The sequence below is a fragment of the Bos grunniens genome, chromosome 11 (genome assembly GCF_055505025.1).
Source record: "Bos grunniens cultivar Pamir isolate PY7600 chromosome 11, Bosgru_T2T1.0, whole genome shotgun sequence".
Taxonomy (NCBI): Eukaryota; Metazoa; Chordata; class Mammalia; order Artiodactyla; family Bovidae; genus Bos; species Bos grunniens.
This window is the reverse complement of record NC_141175.1, coordinates 8,993,151-9,015,474: the sequence shown is the minus strand read 5'-3', so window position 1 is coordinate 9,015,474 and position 22,324 is coordinate 8,993,151. Positions and strand designations below refer to the sequence as shown.

At 53.5% G+C, this 22,324-nt stretch overlaps 1 protein-coding gene across 50 annotated transcripts; it reads right to left on the bottom strand.

Moving 5' to 3' along the window:
- Window positions 1-102: 102 nt before the first annotated feature.
- On the bottom strand, window positions 103-18,160 carry CIZ1 (CDKN1A interacting zinc finger protein 1). Of its 50 annotated transcripts, none has more exons than XR_015136277.1 (17): window positions 18,076-18,160; window positions 17,212-17,344; window positions 16,866-16,981; window positions 15,331-15,402; window positions 13,104-13,333; window positions 10,366-10,444; window positions 10,050-10,158; window positions 8,952-9,556; window positions 8,570-8,691; window positions 7,515-7,712; window positions 6,641-6,765; window positions 4,109-4,196; window positions 3,500-3,776; window positions 3,153-3,302; window positions 1,135-1,204; window positions 814-935; window positions 103-447 (listed from the first exon to the last, which is right to left on the bottom strand). XR_015136277.1 is itself a non-coding variant. In XM_086324873.1 (17 exons), exons 2-17 carry the CDS (start codon window positions 17,337-17,339, stop codon window positions 232-234), a joined length of 2,583 nt encoding a protein of 860 aa, XP_086180999.1. In that variant the 5' UTR covers window positions 17,340-17,344; window positions 17,927-18,160; the 3' UTR covers window positions 103-231. The 50 variants fall into 50 exon arrangements, 49 of the variants coding, with proteins under 49 accessions (XP_086180999.1, XP_086181012.1, XP_086181005.1 ...); XM_086324873.1 differs by having other exon boundaries at window positions 3,500-3,613; window positions 10,050-10,182; window positions 10,366-10,459; window positions 17,927-18,160; XM_086324886.1 differs by having other exon boundaries at window positions 3,500-3,613; window positions 7,515-7,670; window positions 10,050-10,182; window positions 10,366-10,459; window positions 17,927-18,160.
- Between the last annotated feature and the right edge of the window lie 4,164 nt (window positions 18,161-22,324).

The following is a 22,324-nucleotide window of genomic DNA, read 5'->3' as shown; positions in this document are numbered from 1 at the left end:
AGTTGTTCCTCCTCACTACCTGCAGAGGCTGGGCGCCAGCTGGGAGCCGGCTGAGGGCCCCCCTGCCCCTATCCATGCAGACAGAAATGCTGGTGGAGACTATACAGGCCAAACTCCTTCCTTTATTGGATTTTCAGTAAAAATACCGACCATATCAAAGTCTCCACACAGACTCCTAAAAAGCTTAGCCGATTGGGACTGAGATGGGGCGGGCATGGGGTGCTTCCTCCATCAGGTTCTGAGGCGTCTGGAGCGCCGGGGCAGTGGGGGCCGAGGGGGTGTGGGCATCACCTTGCTGGGGGTTTTGGCTGTGTCCTGGGTGCTGGGCTGGCTGGGTGCACGGCCGCCAGCGGTGAACAGAGCGGTCAGGGCGTTCCGGGCGTTGATGGCACACCGGCGGCTCAAGGGCCTGGTGGTGGGGCTGGGTTTCTTGGCCTTCTTGTATTTCTAGACACAGAGAGTGCAGGTGAGGTCCGGGCTTCCTCCCCACCTGGCGTGCTCCTGGCCACAGGCTGCTTCCCTGGCCCCGCTGAGACAACGTTGGACATGCGGTGTGATCCTGTGTGACGTGCTCAGCCTCTCTGGGTGGACCTCTAGTGCTAATCCCTCAGCACCACCCACTCCAGAACAATTGCAAAAAGACCTTGGCCCCAACCTGGTTTGGATTCCCTTTGTGGGTAGAGCCTCTCGTTGGGGGCTGTGCCCAGGGGCTAAGGCCAAGCCTAGAAGGGAGGTGGCCACCGGCTCTTCCCATCAGCTCGGACAGTCTGACCTCCCTGGGCAGGGCGGAGCGGGGCGGGAAGCTGGACTCACCTGCAGGTTCTCAAAGTGGGCCAAGGACTTGCAGTGGGAGAGCTGCGCCCCCGAGTTGCTGTGGTAGAACTTGTGGCAGATGCGGCAGACATAGCCCATCACGGGCACCAGGAAGTCCACCCCTGAAGGACAGCAGGGTCTAAGCGCTCACATCCCCACGCCAGACTGGTGCCTCCCCCCAACCTAGGGGCCTAGCCTCCCCTAATACCCTCCAGGTGGGCAAAGAGACTAGGACGAGGGGCCAGGCTACCTGGCCAGGACGCTGTGACTGGGACCCGAGGCCCGCCGCTCCTGCAGGTGGCATCAGGGCTGGGGTCTTACCGTATGCGGTGTTGGGGCTGTAGGTCTCTGAGCCTTTCCACTCCTCTATGGATATGTCTCTGGATCTCATCTGGAAACACACCAGTGTCGGCCCCGGTTGGTTCTGGCTTCCCTTAGTTTCCTCCTAAACACAGGCGGGGCCTGGACCCACCCATGCTCTTCAGTGCCAGCCCCTTGATTTCCAGGAGGAGGCTGTGGGTGGCATCCTCTAGGCCTTTGCCCGTGCTGGGCCTGTCCCACAGAGTGCCCTTCCCAATCTATATTTTCCAGGTGCAGCTCAATCTGTCCCCTTCTCCGGGAAGCCCTCCTGTTCCTACAGTGGCCATAATCCATGCCCAACACATCACACGTGGCATTTCATCGAATCCTCGTAACAACTTTCTATGGTTCACCCATTTCACATATGAGGAAACTAAGGCCCAGGCTCATTAACTCACTTGCCCAGGGTCACCCAGCTGGTTGATGGAGGAGTAGGGTGGTGAACCCTGGTGAGCCCCAAGCCGTGGTTAGCCTTTACCATGAACCCCTGCCAGCTCCTAGAGGCTGCAGAGACCACAGTCTTGGGCGGGGTGGTCACCTGCTCGACATGAGCCCCTTCCAGACAAGGCCATGCCTAGCAGTGCCCTCCACCACTTACCAGGCAAACAAATACAGCCTCTAAAAATGATGACCACCCCCAAGGCTGTGGCCCTTCCTTACAGTCTGAGCTGGGACTATTACTTCTAAGCAGAGAAAACGGAGGCTTAGAGAAACCAACGGGTTCGCCCAAGGTCATGCCACTACTGATTTCTGAGCAGCAAAGCTGGCATCACCCCCAATTTGTTTAGGCCTGGAGGCCACGCCTGCAACCCTCCATCCACAGCCCCTCTGTGCATGCCCTCTTTGGCTGCCCCCTCACCGCCCTGGACTGTGACTGGAAAGCTCTATGAGGACAGGGGCCAGGCCTTGGTCCTGGGTATTCCTGGTATCCAGGACCAGGGCCTGGCCCAGAACAGGTGCTCCAGAAACACCTGTTAAACTGAAAAGCTCCTCCAGCTCCTCACTCATGGGAGACAGCAGAGCTGATGTATTCTAAGCACAGGCTGTGGAGTCTCGCTTCCTCGCATCCAAATGGGTGAGACTCTGCCAAGAAAGTGCCTGGTTACACGCCTAGCATATAGTAAGCACTCAACAAATGTTGACTGCGGGAGTTCCCTGGTACCCTAGAAGTTGGAATTCCAGGCATTCACTCCCATGGCTCAGGTTCAATCCCTGGTCAGGGAACTGAGATCCCACAAGCCATGTGGCATGGCAAAAAAAAAAATGTTGAGAGCTTCCCTAGTAGCTCAGTGATAAAAAATCCCCAGTCCAGGAAGATCCCACATGCCGAGGAGCAACTAAGCCCGCGTGCCACAACTACTGAAGCCCTAGCGCTCTAGAGCCTGTGCTCTGCAACTAGAGAAGCCACTCCGGTGAGATGCCTGTGCACCCAACTAGAGAGGAACCGCCACTCGCCACAACTAGAGAAAGCCCGTGCAGCAATGCAGACCCAGAACAGGCAAACATTAACAAATAAATAAAATTATTTAAAAAATTGGGCAATCTGGCAAGCTTTCTCTGTAAAGAACTTGATAATAAGTACTTTAAAAAAAAATAAAGTTGACTGCTCTCGCCACCATCATCATCACCATCATCACCTTTCACGGACTTTCCCATATGTACCACGTAGCTCCCCTCTCCATGTCTCTGCGATGCTATTCTCTTGGCCTAGGACGCCTTTCTCTTCCGCAACACAAGAAAAAATTTCAAGCAGGCTTTCAAGACCTTGCGTATTTCACCTGCCACCCTACCGTCGTCATGATGCATATTTACACACTGTCATGTTGAAAACGGTTCCTAATAATACTAGATTGAGGCATGTCTTTGTGCTTGCAAATGCCAGCACAGCGTCTCCTGGCCCCTGGGAGGTGGGGGGAGGTCTCTCCTGGTCTGGGAGTCCAGCCTCCAGCCTCCTTTCCATGCCCTCTTTCCCCAAGCACCTGCTTGCAGAATTCCTCCTCAGCCTCGATCTCTTCTTCCTCCTCGTCATCCTCCTCCTCTTCTTCATCGCCCTCAAAGCAGCCCACAGCATCCACCGTGATGAAGTGGTCCTCGTCTTGGCCGGCTATATCCTTCTCCAGTGTCTTCAGCTTCCCGGGGAGGGTAAGGGCTCAGGTCAGCTCTGGGCAGCCACAATGTGACACCCCAAGCACCTCACACCCCAGAGAGCTCCAGTCCCTCCAGCCCTGCTATGTATTTGGACTGGGATACACCTCAACTGCTGTGTGGCCCTGCCCAAGGCTCTATACCGCTCTGGGCCCCTGTCCTCTGAGGGAGCTGGGGTTACCTCATTGGCTTTGTCCTTATGGCCCTGGGACTTCACGTGCTCCACAAACTTGCGGGGGGTCTTGAAGTAGCGGTTGCAAATGGTGCAGAAAGGTCGCAGGGATTGTTTGGCGAACTGAGGAATGGAAGGCAGGCCCAGTGGGCAGTGGGGGCGGCCAGTGTTCCCAGGTGCAGCGGGCAGGGCCCAGCAAGACGCCACCCCCCACCTGCAGGCCTCAGGTGTGCTACCTCCAGTCTCAGGGTTAGGGTTAGAGTCAGGCCACTCTGCAATCAGCAGACTGTGCTCCACAGAACACGGGCAAACACAAGACGGGATGGCGGATGGCAACAGAGAGACAGGACAGTCAGAAGACAGACAGGGCAGGCGCCAGAGGACCCCATGAGCCCCGAGGCTGAATGCGGGGTGAGATGGTGCCTCGCCCACACTGGACAGATGGGAAACTGAAGCCCAGAGAGGAAACATGACTGACTCATCACGAGCTACAGCCATGCAGGGACAAAGACTGATGTTTACTTTCTGCTTCCAACCTGGGCTCCCTCCTCCCCAGCCCTGGGCCTGGAGACCACACACGCGGTGCCTTTACAGCCAGCGGCGGGGGCGCCCTGGTACCTTGTGGTCCTGCGTCCTGCGGTGCTGGATCAGGTCCCCCATGTAGTAGAGCTGGCAGGTGTTGCACCAGCGCCTGGGTGGAGGCTCTCTGATGACAATCAAAACAAGTATGTGTGACACCGCATTCTTGTTGGAAAGACAGCCGCTCTTCCGGATGCTCCATAAATGGAATACAAGTCCAACAGAATCGGTTTTTTTTGGAACCTTAACAAATGGGATTCTAGGGTTCGTCTAGAAGAATGCTTAAGAATAAGAGAGAAGACTCGGTGGGAGGGATGAGATTTAGAAGCACTGGGGACACCAGGAGGCCACCAGGACAGGTGACAGAGCTGAAAATATCTGGCCTTGAGAACTCTTTATCCTTCAGTTTGGATGCCCTGTCTTTCCCAGAGCTTGTCTGAGCCCTTCCCCAATTCCAGGACCTGTCTCCATGCCTGTTAAGTCAGGCCCCGCTCTGGGACCCCCAAAGTCCCACTGCCATAGCACTGTGCACAGTGGATTGAGAGGACCTGATTCCCTCTCTGCCCTCACAGCACCCCGGCATCCCTGGGGTCTGGCAGGGGATCGGTTCAGAGCTTCTGACTGTGAGGGAAGGACAGACAGCCCAAAGGAAGGACTGCCGCATTCTGGGTGGGGCTGAGTCAGGATCCAGCAGTGTCAGGACGCAGTGTAGCGAATCTTCTCCACCTGAAGCTTGTTTACAGCTTGGGCTACAGCTCTGCATTCTGTCGCAAGATCTATTTTTATATAGTCAAACTCATTCTGCAAATGCAATTTTGGATCCTGTTTGGTCCTGACATTGCATCATGCATGTGTTTCCACATTGTCAGCAATTCCCTGCCGTTGTCCTATATATTATTAGTTCTCCTACCAAGTGGAAGAACTGATCTAAGTCCATAGTTTGGGATATTTTAGATCATTTCCAAGTAAATGTTTTCACCACTGCATGAACTCTGCAAGGAACATCTCTGTGTCACCTTTCTCCTGGCTTTATGCTAATTTGGCCCAAGTGTAACTCCTAGGTCAGCAAGCCAGGGGAGGCTTAAGGGTGGAGAACATCCCACAAAGCCACAGGGAAGTTCCGCTCGAACTGAGACCAGCTAACAGAGACGCAGCCTTTAGAGAGAGCTCCCCGTCACTCAGGGAATGCAAGCAGAGGCCACCCAAGGGCCCTTCCTGTCCCCTCACCCCACCCAGGGAGCTGCAAGCTGTGACTCTCTGTAAATCCTCATGGCGGAGCCCCTGACCACTGACTCAGGGCCTATCCGACCAGGGAAAGGATCTGATTTGGCCTCCACAGGACTCATTTCTTATTTTTTTAAGATTTTTTTTTGGGGGGGGTGTGAATCATTTTTCTAAAGTCTTTGTTAAATTTGTTACAATACTTCTGTTTTATGTTTTGGTTTTTTGGCCTCAAGGCACATTGGATCTTAGTTCCCCAACCGGGGATTGAACCCACACCCTCTGCATTGGGAGGTGAAATCTTATCCACTGGACCACCAGGGAAGTCTGCTGTTCTGGTTTTAACTCTGAACTAGCTATTAACATCATGAAATTGGGAGATTCACATACAAATCGGTTTCTAGATGCTTCTGAGAAACCAGGAAATCTGGAGCTGAGTGGTAGCTGTTTGGTGAGACAGAGCCCACGTCCCCTAGGATGGACTGAGCCAATGTCATCCTGTTTCTCTCACTGCTGAGGCCTCCCAGCTCCTGCAGGCCTCAGTGGTTGCCCACTGAGCATCCCAAGAGCCAGTCCCAGACTCTGGAGGGCTGACATTTCTAATGGAGCAAGCCCCCATGACTAAGAAAGGAGAAAACCCAGGGACGTTCTAATCTCAGCCCATGAGATGAGCAGGTCCCACTTGACCATCAGGCCCTGTGGTCGGAGGCAGCACATATGCCAGGGGAGTGGGGGGTCTGTGCCACAACCCAATTCCCTCCCACATAGGGGGTCAAACTGTTCCTGCCTGGATGGAGCCTTAAGAGACTGTCTAGGGGCTGCCCTGCTGGCCCAGGGGTTAAGAATCCACCTGCCAATGCAGGGGACACAGGTTCAACCTCTGATCCAGGAACTAAGATCCCACGGGCCATGGGACAACCAAGCCCACGAGCCACAACTACTGAAGCTGGCATGCTCTAGGGAATCTGTGCCCTGCTGTTTAAGAAGCCACTGCAACGAGAAGCCCGTACTCCACAACCAGAGAGTAGCCCCACTTGCTGCAATTAGAGGAAGCCTGCACGCAGCAACAAAGACCTAGCACAGCCATAAATAAATAAATACAAATTTTCTTTAAAAACATAGAGGCTGTCTAGTTCATGAGTTCCTGCCTTACACCCCTCACCAGGCCATTTTACAGATAAGGAAAACTGAGGGCCCAGGCCACACAGTTAGTGAAGAAGTATTTGGGAGAGGGCGATCTTAATGCCTTAAGACCTTGTGGATGGTAGATCAGGGGTCCCCTATGCCTGGGCTGGCTTGTGAGACCACCTCCCCTGCACCATCCCGAGCCTCTGAGACCCCCCCACTCACTCGTCCTCTCTCTCCAGGACGTCCCGGGGCACAGGCAGCAGGGACAGCAGGAAGGCTTGGCTCATGTGCTGGATCTCGCCGAGCCGCTGCTGGTGCTGGGCTCCCGACATGTGTTCCTGGAACTCCTGCAGCAGGCGGGAGCGAGAAAGGGGCGTGAGGAGTGAGCCCCTGAACACTGGGGCTAGAGGAGGCCTCCAACCTGGGCTTCCTGGCCACCCCACTGCTGCCGGGAGGACTTCTCTCTCATGACCCTGTATGGGCCAGAGAAGGATGGTAAACGGGGCCCAGAGTGAGCACATGCCAGCCAGAGCCTCTGCTCCCGCTGGAGACCATGAGCACCTCCGAGGTGAGGAGCAGTGTGATCAAATTCCAGGTCCCCGTGGCTCTGCTCAGGCCAGGCACAGAGGGGCAGCACTAACAATAGTGACAGTAATCGCACCAGTGTGATGCTGTTACTAAGGCTGCACTCGATCTGCGCTAGCCCAGCGACTCATGACTTCAATGTCAAGTTGCTGAATCCCCAGAACCCCTCTGGGAGGCAGTTTTTCTTTTTCTAGAGGTGGGTTCTAAATGTTTCTTCTGATGCATGCAGAAACCGAGGCACCAATGCCTCAGTTTGGAAGGTGGAATTCACTTTCCAAAACCCACATAGTCAGTCAGGGCTGATTTGCACCAGGTCCACCCAGCTCTGAAACCCTGCCCCCTGGGCTGGTCCGGAGATGTTTTGTGATCTAAGGTACAGCTGCCGGAGGTGGGGCTTGGGGGCCCAAGTGGACACAGAGGCAGCCCTGGGAAAGGCAGGCTGGGCATCACATACAGCCCCCAAACCCTCCACCCGCCCACGAGATCTCCCACCCCCCCCACCGGAGGGTACCTGCTGGCTCCTGCAGCCGGCCTTGCAGATGTAGCAGAAGAACTGAAGGGCCTGCTTAGAGGGTGTGCTGGCCGCCGCAGGGGTGGCAGAGGTAGACTCGCTGGCCCGGGGACCGGGTGTGAGGGGTACGGTGCTAAAGGCCCGGCTGTCGCTGCTCTGCAGGATGGTGACCTTCAGGGATCCCCCAGCCCCCCACACCTGCACGGGGAGCAGGAGCAGAGCTACCACCAGCTGGGCGCTTATGGTGAGTCAGCCCTGTGCTAAACTTCTAGGAGCCCTCCCGATAGCCCATTTTACAGGTGGGAGAACTGAGGCTCTGAGCCGTTAGGTGATCACCCAGGCTCGCTCAGCCAGGCAGCACCGCAGTCAGTATTCAAAAACCCAGGTCCCCCTCAGTTCTCCCTGCCTCCTGTGACAGATGGAGAAACGAAGACGCAAGGCAAGGAAGGGGCTTGGCCACAGTTATTCGGTAAGGCTCCCCAGGTGGCGCCAGTGGTAAAGAACCCGCTTGCCAATGCAGGAGACACGAGAGATGCAGGTTCAGTCCCTGCGTCAAGATCCCCTGGAGGAGGGCACGGCCACCCACTCCAGCATTCTTGTCTGGGGAATCCTATGGACAGAGGAGCCTGGTGGGCTATGGCCCATACGGTCGCAAAGAGTTGGACAGGACTGAAGCGACTTAGCACACAGCACAAAGTGGAAGGCAGGACTGGGCCCCAGGCCCCAGACGGAGGCTTCCACACCACGCTCTCTCCACTGGAGCAATGTAACTCATGTGGGGGCTCTAGTTTTGGGGTGAGCAAGCTGGAAGGGACCCTTATCACCAAAAGTGCCTCCAGACTGTCAGAGCAAAGGCACATAAAGGCCCATATGAGAGCTGAGGAACACTGTCAAACCCAATCTGGTCTGCCCGCAAACCCAGGAGGAGGGCTGCCGTCACATTTCACAGGAGGGGAAACATCAGGGGTCCCGGGAAGGGGGGGCATGGCTGGGGCAGAAGGAGGCCATCCCACCACTGGGCACACAGTGCAGTCCTCATCAGCATCTCTACCCACCCCCAGCATCTCTCTCGCTCTTTTTTCACATTCTGCCACATCCAGGCCACCGGTCAGCTCCTCCTGGCTCTCCTCCACGCTGGCCTGGGCGCCCCCTGGCTCTGGTGGGGCCTCCTCTGGGCCTGAAATGACAGAGGCGTGCTCCATTTCCCACAGTCCATCTCCCACCGGGGCCCTGAGGGATGTGGGCCTGAGAGCCACTTTCTCTGCCCACGGCCAGGACCTTGAAGCCTCCACTGCACATGGACCAGAACCCTGGATCCAAGCCCAACCCTCAGTACCAGGCGGCACCCAGTCAGGGCTGGACAGTGCTGGGGGAGGAGCAGGGTCCCAGCAGAGCAAGTCCCATCACCGGGCCGGCTGGGAGTCACTGCTCACTTACCTGCTCTAGCTTCTACTGTATCAGGCAATCTTTCCAGCGCTGCAGAGCGAACCAGAACTGGGGCTTTCTCTGACGCTGGCACTGACACCTGTGGCTGAGTCTGAGGCCGTCCCTGGGCCGGTTCCAGTGGCTGCACTGGTAACTGAACCAGAGGTTGCTTCGGTGGCTGCTCCGGCGGCTGGAGCCTCGGCTGTGCTTCCGCCTGGACCTGTGGGCACGTCTGCGTCTGTGCCTGCTTCTGTAGCAGCGGCTGCACGTGCCTGGGGGGCGGCGGCTGCGCCTGTCGCCATGGCTCTGCCTCCTCCTGCGGCTGCCGCTGCACCTGCTGCAGTGCTGAGTGCTCTGGAGAGGTCTGCGTCTGTGCCTGCTTCTGTAGCTTTGGCTGCACCTGGGCATTTACAGGGAGCGTCTGTGGCTGGGTCTGTGGCTGCACCTGGGCTGTGATCTGCAGGACCCGGGGCTGAAATCGTGGCTGCACGTGGGCTTCCAGGGGCTCAGGCAGCAGCTCGGGTGTCTGTGTCTGCTTGGGTGCCATCATCCGGGTCTGCAGCCGGACCTCTGCCTGCAGCTTCCCTGGGGGCCCCTTCTCTGTGGGCTCCTCTGAGCTGCGAAGGGTCAGAAGATCATATTCATGTCTGCCAACTGGCCCCAGGGGCTCCCAAGAAAGGCCCTGACCTAGGCTCCAGTCCTGGCTCTGCATGTACAAGCAAGCCCCTTAGACTCTCCAGGTCCCAGCTTCCTCTAAGCAAACTGATCACTTGCTCCCACCTCCCACAGCTTGCTAGTATGTATTCAAGGCCCTGGAAGCCTGCCTACCCTCTGGCCATGCTCTGAGGTTCCAAGTACACATTTTCACCCCTCCACAATGGCCCCCTCACCTCACCGTGGCCCAGTCACAGTGAAGAAGCCAGAGTCCATTTGGCCAAGGGCCTTCCCAGGCAAGATGCAAAATTAGGTTTGACCTCCCCCGACGCCAGAAACCAAGGTCCTTGCCTTGTTCCCTTGAAGGATCTCACCCCACCTACCCCTACCCTTTGCCTTTGCAGGAATGAGGGTAGAGAACACCTGGGTACCAGGCAGGTTTTCAGCCTCAGTTACCTCTTTGACTTTTTAGCTGGCGGCTCAGAGGCTTCACAAGACTCAGGCTCAAGTGCTTGAGTGCATTTCTCCTTAGCGATGTCATCTGGGCACTGGGGAGGTTCTTGGTCTGGGATGGAGGGCAGGTGAAAGACTGCCATGCCAGGTGGAGCACGTATGAGCTCCCAGTTCCAGGAGGTGGGGCCTGGGCTCACAATTCCCCCCGCCCCCTATAAGAGCCCTGCCTCCCAGATCTGCCTCCATGGCTGCTCCCCGCACCCACCTCCCCCCAACCCACATCCCTCCAAAGGACCAGCAGCTTCCCTCTCTCCCTCACCTTCGGGTGTTTCTGTTCGGGGCTCTGCGGCTTCTTCAGACCCCTCTGGGGGGTCCGATTTGTCCTCCACAGGCGTCGTCTGAGAAGAAGAATCCTACTTCCTTTCAGAAACCATTTCTGATATCTGCCACCCACCCCTGTAAATACCCCCTTGCTCAAGAGCAGCTCCAACATGTAGGCTCCAGGGGATGAAGGAGCCTGGCCCCAGAGCTGCCAAGGGAAGACCCTCAACACCCCGGGAATCACGTCCAGGAGTTCCATCTAGCTGCCAGCCTGTTAAGTAAATGCAGGTTTGGGCGACGCAATACTTCCTCCAGGTCCATGATGCTGCCCCCTGATTCCTTACCTTCTTCACGAAGCAGCCAGAAGGACCCTTCTCAAATGCAGACCTGATCATGCCTCTTGTCTCTTTCAGGCTGAGATCCTGCCATGACTTCCCATAGCCCTGGACTATTCCTTCCTTACCCCAAGCCTGAAACTAACTCCCCTCCCCAGGCCCCTGCACAGTCTGGCCCCTACCTCAGGCCTGTTCCTCCAGCCTCAGCTCTCATGCCCCCTCTCCTCTCTGTGTCCACGGTGGCCTCTCTGGCTCCCCAAAGCCCTGGATCTTCTCCCAGGGCCTCAAAGGCGCTTCTTGCAGGAAGCCCTCCTAACCCACAGTACAGGCTCCCCGGGGCCTTGGACTTCCTTTTTGTGGAATTTCCCACGGCCATCATTCATCAGCTGGAGAATTATGTATATTGAGGTCCTGTCATCACTACCAACCTCCTCCCAGCCCAGGATCTCCAGGAGAGCCGGGCCAGATGCCTTCTTGCCCCAGAGAGTCCTCTGCCAGGCCTTAACAGACATCTGCTAAGTGAACATGGTTCCGGATGGCTCCAGGGTACCCCAGGGAGCCCCAGGGGTCCACCTGCCGCTTCCCTCTCTCCTACTAAGCCCAAGGGACCAGCAGTGAGTGGAAACATGCACCACTTCAGGGCTCCATGCCCTTCGGAAACTACCCAGCTCACCCTGCATGACACAGGCACTGGTCTGAGAGTCAGGAGGGCCGGACTCTTGGTCTGCCTGGACAGCTCTGCAGCCCAGGACAATCTCCACCCTCCTTTCTGAGCCTCTGTCTTCCCATATGTAAAACGGGGCAAGAAGGTAAACACTAGAGAGGGCCATGTTAGGACAGGCTCAACTGGAAGGTCAAAGGCTGTGACCCCTCTCTGGAGGGAAATGCCTCACCTCTGGATGTGGGTGGTGTCAGAGCCAGAAAAGGTGGGTGCTGCCCCCTCTCCCAATTGGGGTACTCTCAGGAATGTGGTGTGTGTGAGGAGCTGTCTGGACATCCGGGGACAGGACAGACATAGGGAGTATATTATTTCCTTTGAAAACCTCCCTGGTTCTTCCTGCTCAAGTCAGGGAGAGCTCACTAAAGGTTCAGAAACTTCAGCTGGCAACAGGGTTGCTGCTGCTGCTAAGTCACTTCAGTCATGTCCGACTCTGTGCGACCCCATAGACGGCAGCCCACCAGGCTCCCGTCCCTGGGATTCTCCAGGCAAGAACACTGGAGTGGGTTGCCAGTTCCTTCTCCAATGCATGAAAGTGCCAAGTGAAAGTGAAGTCACTCAGTCGTGTCCGACTCTTCGCAACCCCACGGACTGCAGCCTACCAGGCTCCTCCATCCATGGGATTTTCCAGGCAAGAGTACTGGAGTGGGTTGCCATTGCCTTCTCCGGCAACCGGGTAGAGTTTAGGATTTTATAACATTGTTTTACCCCAGTCACTTTTCTTTTACTTCTATGCTTGGGGATTTATTCAGAGTTACTGTTACTGTGTTGCTTTTTTTAAAAAAATTTTCAGATAGTGATTGTTTCTTTTTTAAATAAATGTAACAGAAAAGCAGTGTTCATTTAAAGCTATACTACCCCAGACAGTAGCCAGCAGGCACATGTGCCTGACTTTCAAGCACTGGAATTGCGGCAAGCTGAGTCGAGATGTAAGCATAAAATATATACCAGTTTTAAAGAATTAGTATTAAAAAAATAATCTCAAAAGAATATAAAATACCTTGTTCATTTTTTATATCGATTACATGTTGAAATGATCATTTTTAATATATTAGGTTAAATACAATATGTGAGTAAAATTAATTTTGCCTGTTTCTTTTTACTTTGTTACTGTGATTACCAGAAATTTTTACTTTTTTAATTTTTTTTTAAATTTAAATTTATTTATATTAACTGGAGCTAATTACTTTTGAAACATATATAATATCATATAAGAAACAAATCGCCAGTCCAGGTTCGATGCAGGATACAGAAATTTTTAAATTACCTGTGTGGCTCACATTTAATTTCCACTGGGCAGTGCTGATTTAAAGAAAGTTGGTAAAATATACCTACAATGAATACAGTATTATATGTCAATTACACCTCAGTCTTTTCAAAAAGAGAGAATTGTTAGCAAATAGTATTAGTAAATAATAGAAATGGTAAATAAAAAGGGAATAAATAGTTTGAGTGGTGTTCGGATATAGCAAAAATCACTTTGGGGTTCAGAAATATTTAAAGTTTTAGAAACACTAGACAAGTCTAACTCTCTCTCCTATCATTTTACTGATAAGGAAACTGAGGCACAGAGAGGGCTATGATCAGCCCCAAGGCCAGTGTGAGCTGGAGGGGGTACTGCTGGTGGGTCCCCAGATGTGTCCTCTCCCATCCACACCTGCTCTGCACCCAGACACCACTCACCTTGCGATTGGGGGTCGTAGAGGAGGAGGTCCGAGTCTGTTTCTGGGGGGTTCGCCCTGAAAGGTTGAGCTGGGAGGGGTTGATGGGGACCCCGACGGGAGGAGGACCCAGCAGGGACTGCCGAGTGGCCTGAGGAAAGAATTGCTGGAGATTTGGGGTGGCCAGCTGTGGAGGTGTGAGGCTGGGGGGTGTCAGGTTGGGGGTGGCCAGGTTGTAGCCACGGAGGTTACCTGTGGGTGAAAAGAGAGCAGAAGGGGGGTTACAACTGTGGTCGGGTGGTAAAGGTTAGGGTCAGGGGTCAGTGCCCCCAAGCATTATGGGGGCATCACGGATAACTTCAAAGGGGACTGTTCACACCCAAGGGCAGCCAGAGGGGAAGAGATGAGAACTGAAGGCCCAGTCCCACCTGAAGCACTGGTGGGAGGGGGCTTTCAGGCTGGTTTTCTTCTCCAGCTTGTGAGGGAAGGGGCCCTTTTCCCTCCTCAAATGCCTCCCTAGTCAGTGGCTTGGGCACCCCCAGAAACTCTGCTCACCCCCATGCATGCTTTAGGGTACACTTTCAGGTATATAAAAGATTCAGCACAGGAGCCAAAGGGAGAACCAGCAAGATGATTGGTCTCTGGAATAACAAGATAACTCTCCTACCAACACCAGCTACCCCTCATCAAAAGTCTCCTGGGGACCTCCCTGGAAGTCCAGGGGTTAAGACTCCACGTTCCCAATGCAGGGGGCCTGGGTTCCATCCCTGGTCAGGGAACTAGATCCCACAGACCACAGCTAAGACCTGGTGCTGTCAAATACATAAATAAATATTTTTTAAAAAAGGAAATGTCTTTTGGTGACTGGGCACTTGCTAAAAACAGCCTTAGTCACACCACCCAGCCACCTTCAGGGTAATTATTATCCTCTCTACTGATGATAAACAGACACAAAGTGAAGGAGTGGCTTGTCCAGGATCTTTGGGAGCGGCACTGCTGTCCACTCACTGGCTCCCAGGTGGGACTCTGGGGGTCCTCCCGACTCCCCTCTCTCTTTACCCTCCCCCATATGAGCCAACATCATTTCTCTTAACCCTGACCCTTACCCTCCTCTAGCCTGACTCCCCTTCGGATCTCCACTCCTATCGCCCCTCCTCCTTCCAAAGCCGCTTCATCCCACGTGTGAATTTCAGCCACAGTCTCTGTACTGTGATCCTTCTAAAAATCACATTCTGACTTTGCCCCTCCCTCTGCTGAACCCATCCATAGCTTCCTGATGCTCAGGAAGGAAGCCCACTCCTCACTCTGCAAGGTCCAGCCCTACTCCCCTTGACCCCCTCTCTTGCAGTTCTCTCACACACACCTACTGTGCTCCATCCACACGCTCCCATGCATGGGTCTGCCTCAAACAAGCCTGGGTCTGCCTGCCTCTGGGCCTTTGCACATGCTCTTTCTTCTGCTTGGTGTGTTCTGCCTCTGCATAACCAGTCATCCTTCATTCCTCCCTTTAGGTGATTCTCCTTTGAGAGGGCTTCTCAGACCCTCTCTCTGTCCCTAGAAACCCAGCTTCCCTGTTCCCAGGCCAGCTGCACAATTTCCTTGTCCACTTCCCACTGTCCACCACTTAACCACCCTGGGAACTCCTTAAGGGCAGGCACTTCATCTGATTCAGAGCACTGGGGAAGTATCTGATCCAATAAAGGACAGTTTAAATCCTTGCCCCAGTGCTGGGATGGGAAACCCAGGGGTTACAGGCATGTATGGGTCAGATGTGCTGGGAGAAATGGTTCAAATGCAGGTTCCACAGTACAAGTTCTGTGACCCTGAGCAAATAAGTTTCCCTGTCTTAGCCTCAGTTCCCTCATCTATAAAATGGGTATAGTAATAGTGCTTGACTCAATGTTTTATGAGGATTCAGTGAAATATACAAGTGTGCCTGGTATTTACTAAGCATTTTGTGATCATTAACTTAAAAACATATACACGTATGTGCAGAGAGAACGCCAGCCAGCTCTTAAACAGTGAGATAAAAGATGGCACACTCTAAAAGAGAAATGGACAAAGAACATGGACAAGTCACAACATGAATTACAAACGTTCAGCAGACACAGAGAAATGTTCAAGCGCACTAAGAAATGTGACTAAAAGCACTCCAAGAAATGTAAACTAAAGCGTTAGTGATATAGCTTTTTTGCCAAGCAATTAGACTAGATGTATATACACATATATATTAGAAAAGAGTATAATACCCAGTGTTGCCGTGGGCATGGTGAAACTGGCACTGTCATACGTGGCTGGTGGCATTGCAAATTGGTCCAGTCCTTTGAGAAAGCAATTTGGCAATACTTATCAAGAACCATAAAACACCCATCCTCCCTGACCCAGTCATTCTACTTTTGGGAATCCATTCTAAGAAAATATTCTCAAACATGATATTCACCCCATTATTTAAAGCAGCAAAAAAGAGAAAGAAAAGAAGTAGAAGAAGGAAACAGCTGAGAAAGTTTAGGGACATAAGGGCACACACCTCCAGAGGAATATTAAACAGCTGTTAAAAATAATCTTTATAGAACTGTCAAATCATATGGTAAATGAACAAGCCATTCTGCTCAGTGAAAAACAAACAAAATACAGCTTTTCATGTATATCAGTAATCACAGTCATATATAAAGCCCCAATTCTGTGCGAGAAAAAAAATGGGAGGAAATATACCAACACTTTAATGGGTATTCTTTTTCTTTAGAAGTGAGTCTACATATGATTTGGATTTTCTTGTCCTCTTTTTAAAATATTTCTTTTGCTCTTTGAAGTGTGACTTTTAAAATGAGAAAGAAAAGAGTGGAAAAAAAATGTAAACATTGTGGGTTTCCGTATGTGGTCTTATCTCTCTATCCATCCCTCTATAATGTATAAGCCGGCTCCTAGGATCATCCACACCCATGTGGCAACGGGAGGGCTGAAGAGTGACAATATCACATCTTCTGACCTGGCTGCATACCCTGCTGGGAGGCAGGATAGCCCGGTGTCTCAGAACAAAGCTCTGTAGTAAGACCTCTAATCAACACCTGGGCCTCAGTTTCTTCATCTGTAAAATGGGGCCATGAGTGTATCTCCCCTTAGGGTTGTCAGCAGAGTCAAGAAACTGGATTTGTAAGGGGCTCAGCATAGTGCTCAGCCCTGAAGGACCAGTCAGCATGTCACAGCTACCCTGTGGGAGGGGCTAGGTCTGAAGAAGAGCTGGCTCCATGTCTCTGGACCCCTGCCTCCTCCCACAGTGGCTGAAGTATTGGGAGCAGCATCATGGAAAGAAAAGCTGAAAAACTACTCTCCACGTGGAGAAACCCGGGTGAGGGCACAGGCTTAATGCAGAGGGCTAGAGACACCTACTCAGAGATCCAGGGGTCAGGAGGCCCAGGCCTCCATCTAGCTCAGCCATTGCTGATACTGTGTGACCCAGGGAGAATGACTTCCCTTCTCTGGACCTCAGTGTCCTCATCTGTCAAACAGGATGCAAAGGAGGGTGGTCAAAATAGATCTTTCCATCCATCATATCATCTAATCTCTCAATGTCAGCAAAATATGTGCTGAGTAGCGCCCACAGAGCTAGCACCACGGCCAAGGGCACTCCTCTGTGATCAGACAGACCTGCATTCAGCTGAGCAACCTAGGGACTTCCACCTCCCAGAGCCTCAGTGCCCTCATCTGTAAACTGGGATATTGACAGTAGCTCCCTCTCGGAGTTGCTGTGTGGCTTGGATGAGATTCAGTGAGCCCGCAGCCATACCTTGTAACTGCTGCAGAAGCAAAGCTCTCTGCAGCACAGAGCCATTGAGGAGGGAGGTGGGGCTGGTCCCCTGGAGAGTCAGGAGCTGCTGCTGTGGCTGCTGCTGGGGGAGACCCCTGTGTGTTGAGAGCGGGGGTCAGAGGGTCATGGGGAGAGGCAGACCCTCCCTCTTCTCTGACCCCCCTCCCCTCCATTCTCTGCCCCTCTCTACTGCAGAGAATCTCCTTGGGTTGGGAACTGATGACCTCCAGGGCTCAGACAGGGCTGCCCCTGGGCCAAAGGTCTGGAAAGGGGGCGACTCTAAGGCACGGGCCAGAGTCACCCAGCCCTCCAGTGGGGAGCTCACCTGCTGACGGTCATGGGCAGTGGGGCCTGCGGTGGGGACTGCTGGAGCAGCTGCTGAAGCTGCAGCAACTGCTGCTGTTGAAGCTGCTGCTGCTGGAGCTGCTGGAACTGCTGCTGCTGGTTGAACATGGTGGCTGCGAGAAGGGAGGGAGTCAGGTCGATGGATCCCGGTCGCCCAGTCCCAGCCCGCGGCCCTCGCGCGCTGCAGACTGAGCTACACGGCTACCCTCCCGGTTAGGCCCAGAGCGCGCCACGCGTGCGCTCCGTCCCTTCAGTACTCCTCCAATCCCACCAGCCGCGAGGTTTAACCACCCTCCCGCCAACTGCCTCCAAATCTTCCCAACAGTTCCTCCTCCAAACGCCCAATCCCGCCCTCCGTCTCTCCACTCTCCACTCCGGTGCCTCCAGGAGCGGTGCCTGACACTGATACACCTCCCACCCCACCCTTCGGCCTTTCTTTAGGCCAATCACGTGCAGAACAAGCCAAGCCCCGGCCATTCACACCCCTCTAATGCTCCCACCCCGTCCCGGGTGCGCGCGTTCCGTCAATAACATCACCCCACCCCCACCCTGCTGCCACCTTTGACTGACTTACGCGAACAAAGTAGGAGGAAGGCTTCCCTCCACTCTAACCCAACCGCCGCCCCCGACCCCATTCTACCAGCCTCTTCCTCTACCGACAGATCCAGCATCACATCCAAATGCGGCGTCCCCACCTGCCCATGAAGCCCTCAGTCTCCATCCGAGTGGCCCCTGGGTCCTCGGCCGTCCCCCCGAACAGTGCCCGGACTCGCGCACTTCGTCCCCGCCCCGGGAACCTCACTGCCACCTCCCCTCACCCGCTCTGCCGTCTCGTAGCCCTCACCGGCAGGGCGGGGTGGGCCGGGCCGGACCGGGCAGCTCCGGCTCGCGGCTCCGCGGGTCCCCGTGTCTTCCCGCGGCTCCGCCCCGGCCTATCCACTCGGAGGGTCGGTCTGCGGGCCGGGCCAGGGCAGCGCCCCCTGGAGGACGGGAGGTCCAGGTCACGCTGCGGGGACGGCGGTGCGCGGTGGGGATTGGGGGAGGGGGGAGACGGCTCACCCGGCAACGCGGCCGGCGGCGGGAGTGGTTCCCGGCTGCGAGCCGGCACCGGGCACCGAGCAGACCCTCCGCCCCGCAACCTCCGCATCAGGAAGGGAGGGCTCTGAGCCCCAGGTCCGTCTGTCGCCCAGAAGGGGGTCTGTCGTCTGGCGGGGACTTGGCGGGGGGCTTTGAGGAGCACTGTCCCCAACCGACCTCCCCGAAGACCCCACTGTCCCGCGATCCCGGGGGTCCCGCGTGGGGCTGGGGGTGGGAGGGGGTGAGGAGCCATCCGCTGTACATTCGGGGACCGAGACCCAGCGAGGGGACGCCCCGCACAAGAATTTGCCCTAGCAAGGGTGGTGGGGCCGGCGAGGGGTGCGGGTGGGGGCTCGGTTTGAAAGTGTTTTTTTTTTTTTTCTCGGGTTTGGCCGCGGAGCCGGGGAGGAGGGCAGAGTTCAAAGATTAAAAAAACGGCGCTCATCGTCCTACTCTCAAAGACCCTTTAATTTCGCCTCTGTCGGGTGTCCCGGTGCCTCGCTCCTCGGTCCCCACACTGGGTCACAGTGTGCGGTTACTCGGGAGGGATCCTTTTTCTCTTTTCCGTAGTGCAAAGCCGACCACCGCTGTAACAGCCCTAGGCAACTCGCTCGCTTTGTATCCGGCGCCGACAGTGTGCCCCGCGGCGCACGCGGTGGGGCAAGGGACTGCAGGCCCGAGGTTGGCCCAGGGGAGACCGGAGGGGCAACCAGGCATCGCAATCACGTGGCCAGCGCTGCCCTAAAGCTAGGGACCCGCGCTACTACGGCCCCTGGGGCGGCAGCACAGGTGCCTAAACTCGGCCTGGATTTAGGCGCCAACGGGGCTGGACGTGGGTGGGACTAAAGGGGATGTCCCGCCTACGGGTGGAAGGGCGGCCCGGGCGCTTCGGACTTTGAAGCAGAGCCCGGTTTTATACCTGAAGGGCAGGAAGCGACAGCGTATTGTGTGACAGCATCACATCCGCCCAGATTCGGACACGGCTCGAGATTCCCCAGGGCTTCCAACCAAGCAGATCTCGGCGCTAGCCGGGATTGAACTGGGGCTCCTCTGCCTCCTGGCTAGGCGACCCTGGCAGATGCGGGAGTCCTCTCTAAGCCTGTTTCTTCGTCTGTAAAATGAGCGGCCCCTCCCGGGGTGTGTGTGTGTCTGTATGATATTACATAATGTTTCGCACTGGCATCTCGCACAGGGCGAGCTTAGCAAATTGCCAAAGTAAAAAAATATATATGGTTTAGTTCAGTTGCTCAGTCCTGTCTGACTCTTTGCGACCCCATAGACTGCAGCATGGCCAGGCCTCCCTGTCCATCACCAACTCCTAGAGTTTACTCAGAATCATGTCCATTGAGTCGGTGATGCCATCCAACCATCTCATCCTCTGTTGTCCTCTTCTCCTCCTGCCTTCAATCTTTCCCAGCATCAGGGTCTTTTCAAATGAGTCAGTTCTTCGCATCAGGTGGCCAAAGGACTGGAGTTTCAGCTTCAGCATCAGTCCTTCCAATGAATATTCAGGACTGATTTCCTTTAGGATGGACTGGTTGGATCTCCTTGCTGTCCAACGGACTCTTAAGAGTCTTCTCCAACACCACAGTTCAAAAAATATATATATAAACCTGAAACTCATGCTCATGTTGGTGAAAATAGGGGCGCCAGCACTGGTTTCTTGTGTTGCTTCATCTTTCTGGAAAGTAATCTGTAAATTCTCTATCAAGACTCTTGAACATGTTCTGCCCCTTGACCTGGTAACTCCACTTGTAGGAATCTAGCCCAAGAAAATAATCAGAAACAAGTCTTTTTAAAAGCCAGCAGGTGCACAGAAACATCTATAATAGTGGTCGGGGAAATAATCAACTTTGGAGAATAGCTAAATAAATCACGGTGTCTGCCTCTTAAGGAATAGCACACAGCCTTCAGAAATTGCTATTTCAAATCCTGAAAGATGATGCTGTGAAAGTGCTGCACTCAATATGCCAGCAAATTTGGAAAACTCAGCAGTGGCCACAAGACTGGAAAAGGTCAGTTTTCATTCCAATCCCAAAGAAAGGCAATGCCAAAGAATGCTCAAACTACCGCACAATTGCACTCATCTCACATGCTAGTAAAGTAATGCTCAAAATTCTCCAAGCCAGGCTTCAGCGATATGTGAACCATGAACTTCCTGATGTTCAAGCTGGTTTTAGAAAAGGCAGAGGAACCAGAGATCAAATTGCCAACATCTGCTGGATCATGGAAAAAGCAAGAGAGTTCCAGAAAAACATCTATTTCTCCTTTATTGACTATGCCAAAGCCTTTGACTGTGTGGATCACAATCAACTGTGGAAAATTCTGAAAGAGATGGGAATAGCAGACCACCTGATCTGCCTCTTGAGAAATCTATATGCAGGCCAGGAAGCAACAGTTAGAACTGGACATGGAACAACAGACTGGTTCCAAATAGGAAAAGGAGTACGTCAAGGCTGTATATTGTCACCCTGCTTATTTAACTTCTATGCAGAGTACATCATGAGAAACGCTGAGCTGGAAGAAACACAAGCTGGAATCAAGATAGCCGGGAGAAATATCAATAACCTCATATATGCAGATGACACCACCCTTATGGCAGAAAGTGAAGAGGAACTAAAAAGCCTCTTGATGAAAGTGAAAGTGGAGAGTGAAAAAGTTAGCTTAAAGCTCAACATTCAGAAAACAAAGATCATGGCATCTGGTCCCATCACTTCATGGGAAATAGATGGGGAAACAGTGGAAACAGTGTCAGACTTTATTTTTGGGGGCTCCAAAATCACTGCAGATGGTGATTGCAGCCATGAAATTAAAAGATGCTTACTCCTTGGAAGGAAAGTTATGACCAACCTAGATAGCATATTCAAAAGCAGAGACATGGAGAAGGAAATGGCAACCCACTCCAGTACTCTTGCCTTGAAAATCCCATGGGTGGAGGAGCTTGGTGCAGGCTACTATCCATGGGGTCGCAAAGAGTTGGGCACGACTGAGCGACTTCACTTTCACTTTAAAACCATAAATGTAATTGGTTTTCCTACCTTTTCATGCCAATTTATTCCATTAAAAATAGAATGAAAAAAAAAAAAAAAAGCAGAGACATTACTTTGCCACAAACGTCCATCTAGTCAAGCCATGGTTTTTCCTGTGGTCATGTATGGATGTGAGAGTTGGACTGTGAAGAAGGCTGAGTGCTGAAGAATTGATGGTTTTGAACTGTGGTGTTGGAGAAGACTCTTGAGAGTCCCTTGGACTGCAAGGAGATCCAACCAGTCCATTCTGAAGGAGATCAGCCCTGGGATTTCTTTGGAGGGAATGATGCTGAAGCTGAAACTCCAGTACTTTGGCCACCTCATACGAAGAGCTGACTCATTGGAAAAGACTCTGATGCTGGGAGGGATTGGGGGCAGGAGGAGAAGGGGACTCCAGAGGATGAGATGGCTGGATGGCATCACTGACTCAATGGACGTGAGTCTGGGTGAACTCCGGGAGTTGGTGATGAACAGGGAGGCCTGGCGGGCTGCGATTCATGGGGTCACAAAGAGTTGGACACGACTGAGCGACTGAACTGAACTGAACTTTAGAAATTATGTCTTCAAAGGATATGGTATGAAGTGAACTCAGCAGGTTACAAATCTGCATACACATTATGATCCCAGTTTTTGGAAAGAATAAATGTGTGTAGTGGGTTCATGGGGGCGGAGATTCACTTTCCTTTTTAAAAATAATTTGCTATGATCCGTTTGGATGACTTTTTCATGAGGAGGATGTGAACATTTTTTGGAATGTATGTGACCTTGCGCTGCCTCCCTGGAGATCAGAGAATGCTCTGAGGACACTGTTTGGGGCTAGACTCATGTTAATTGCTTTTTTTTTTTTTTTGCTGAACCTCGGGGCGTGTGGGATCTAAGTTCCCAGACCCTCTCCAGTGGAAGCACCGATTCTTAACCAGTGTACTGCCAGGGAAGTCCCTCGTGTTAATTCCTTTAAATCAACCCCTTGCAAGCAAAGCCCCCCAA

Bases quoted from the DNA above. Each gene is read 5' to 3' on its own strand.
- CIZ1 (XM_086324873.1), bottom strand. From the start codon at position 17,339: ATGTTCAACCAGCAGCAGCAGTTCCAGCAGCTCCAGCAGCAGCAGCTT. The intron at 13,334-15,330 runs GTATTATACTCT...TTTCACCCACAG, and splicing joins CATGCCCACGGCAACACTGG to GTAACCTCCGTGGCTACAAC. The intron at 7,713-8,569 runs GTGGGTAGAGAT...CTCCCCGTGCAG, and splicing joins GAGCGAGAGAGATGCTGGGG to GTGTGGGGGGCTGGGGGATC.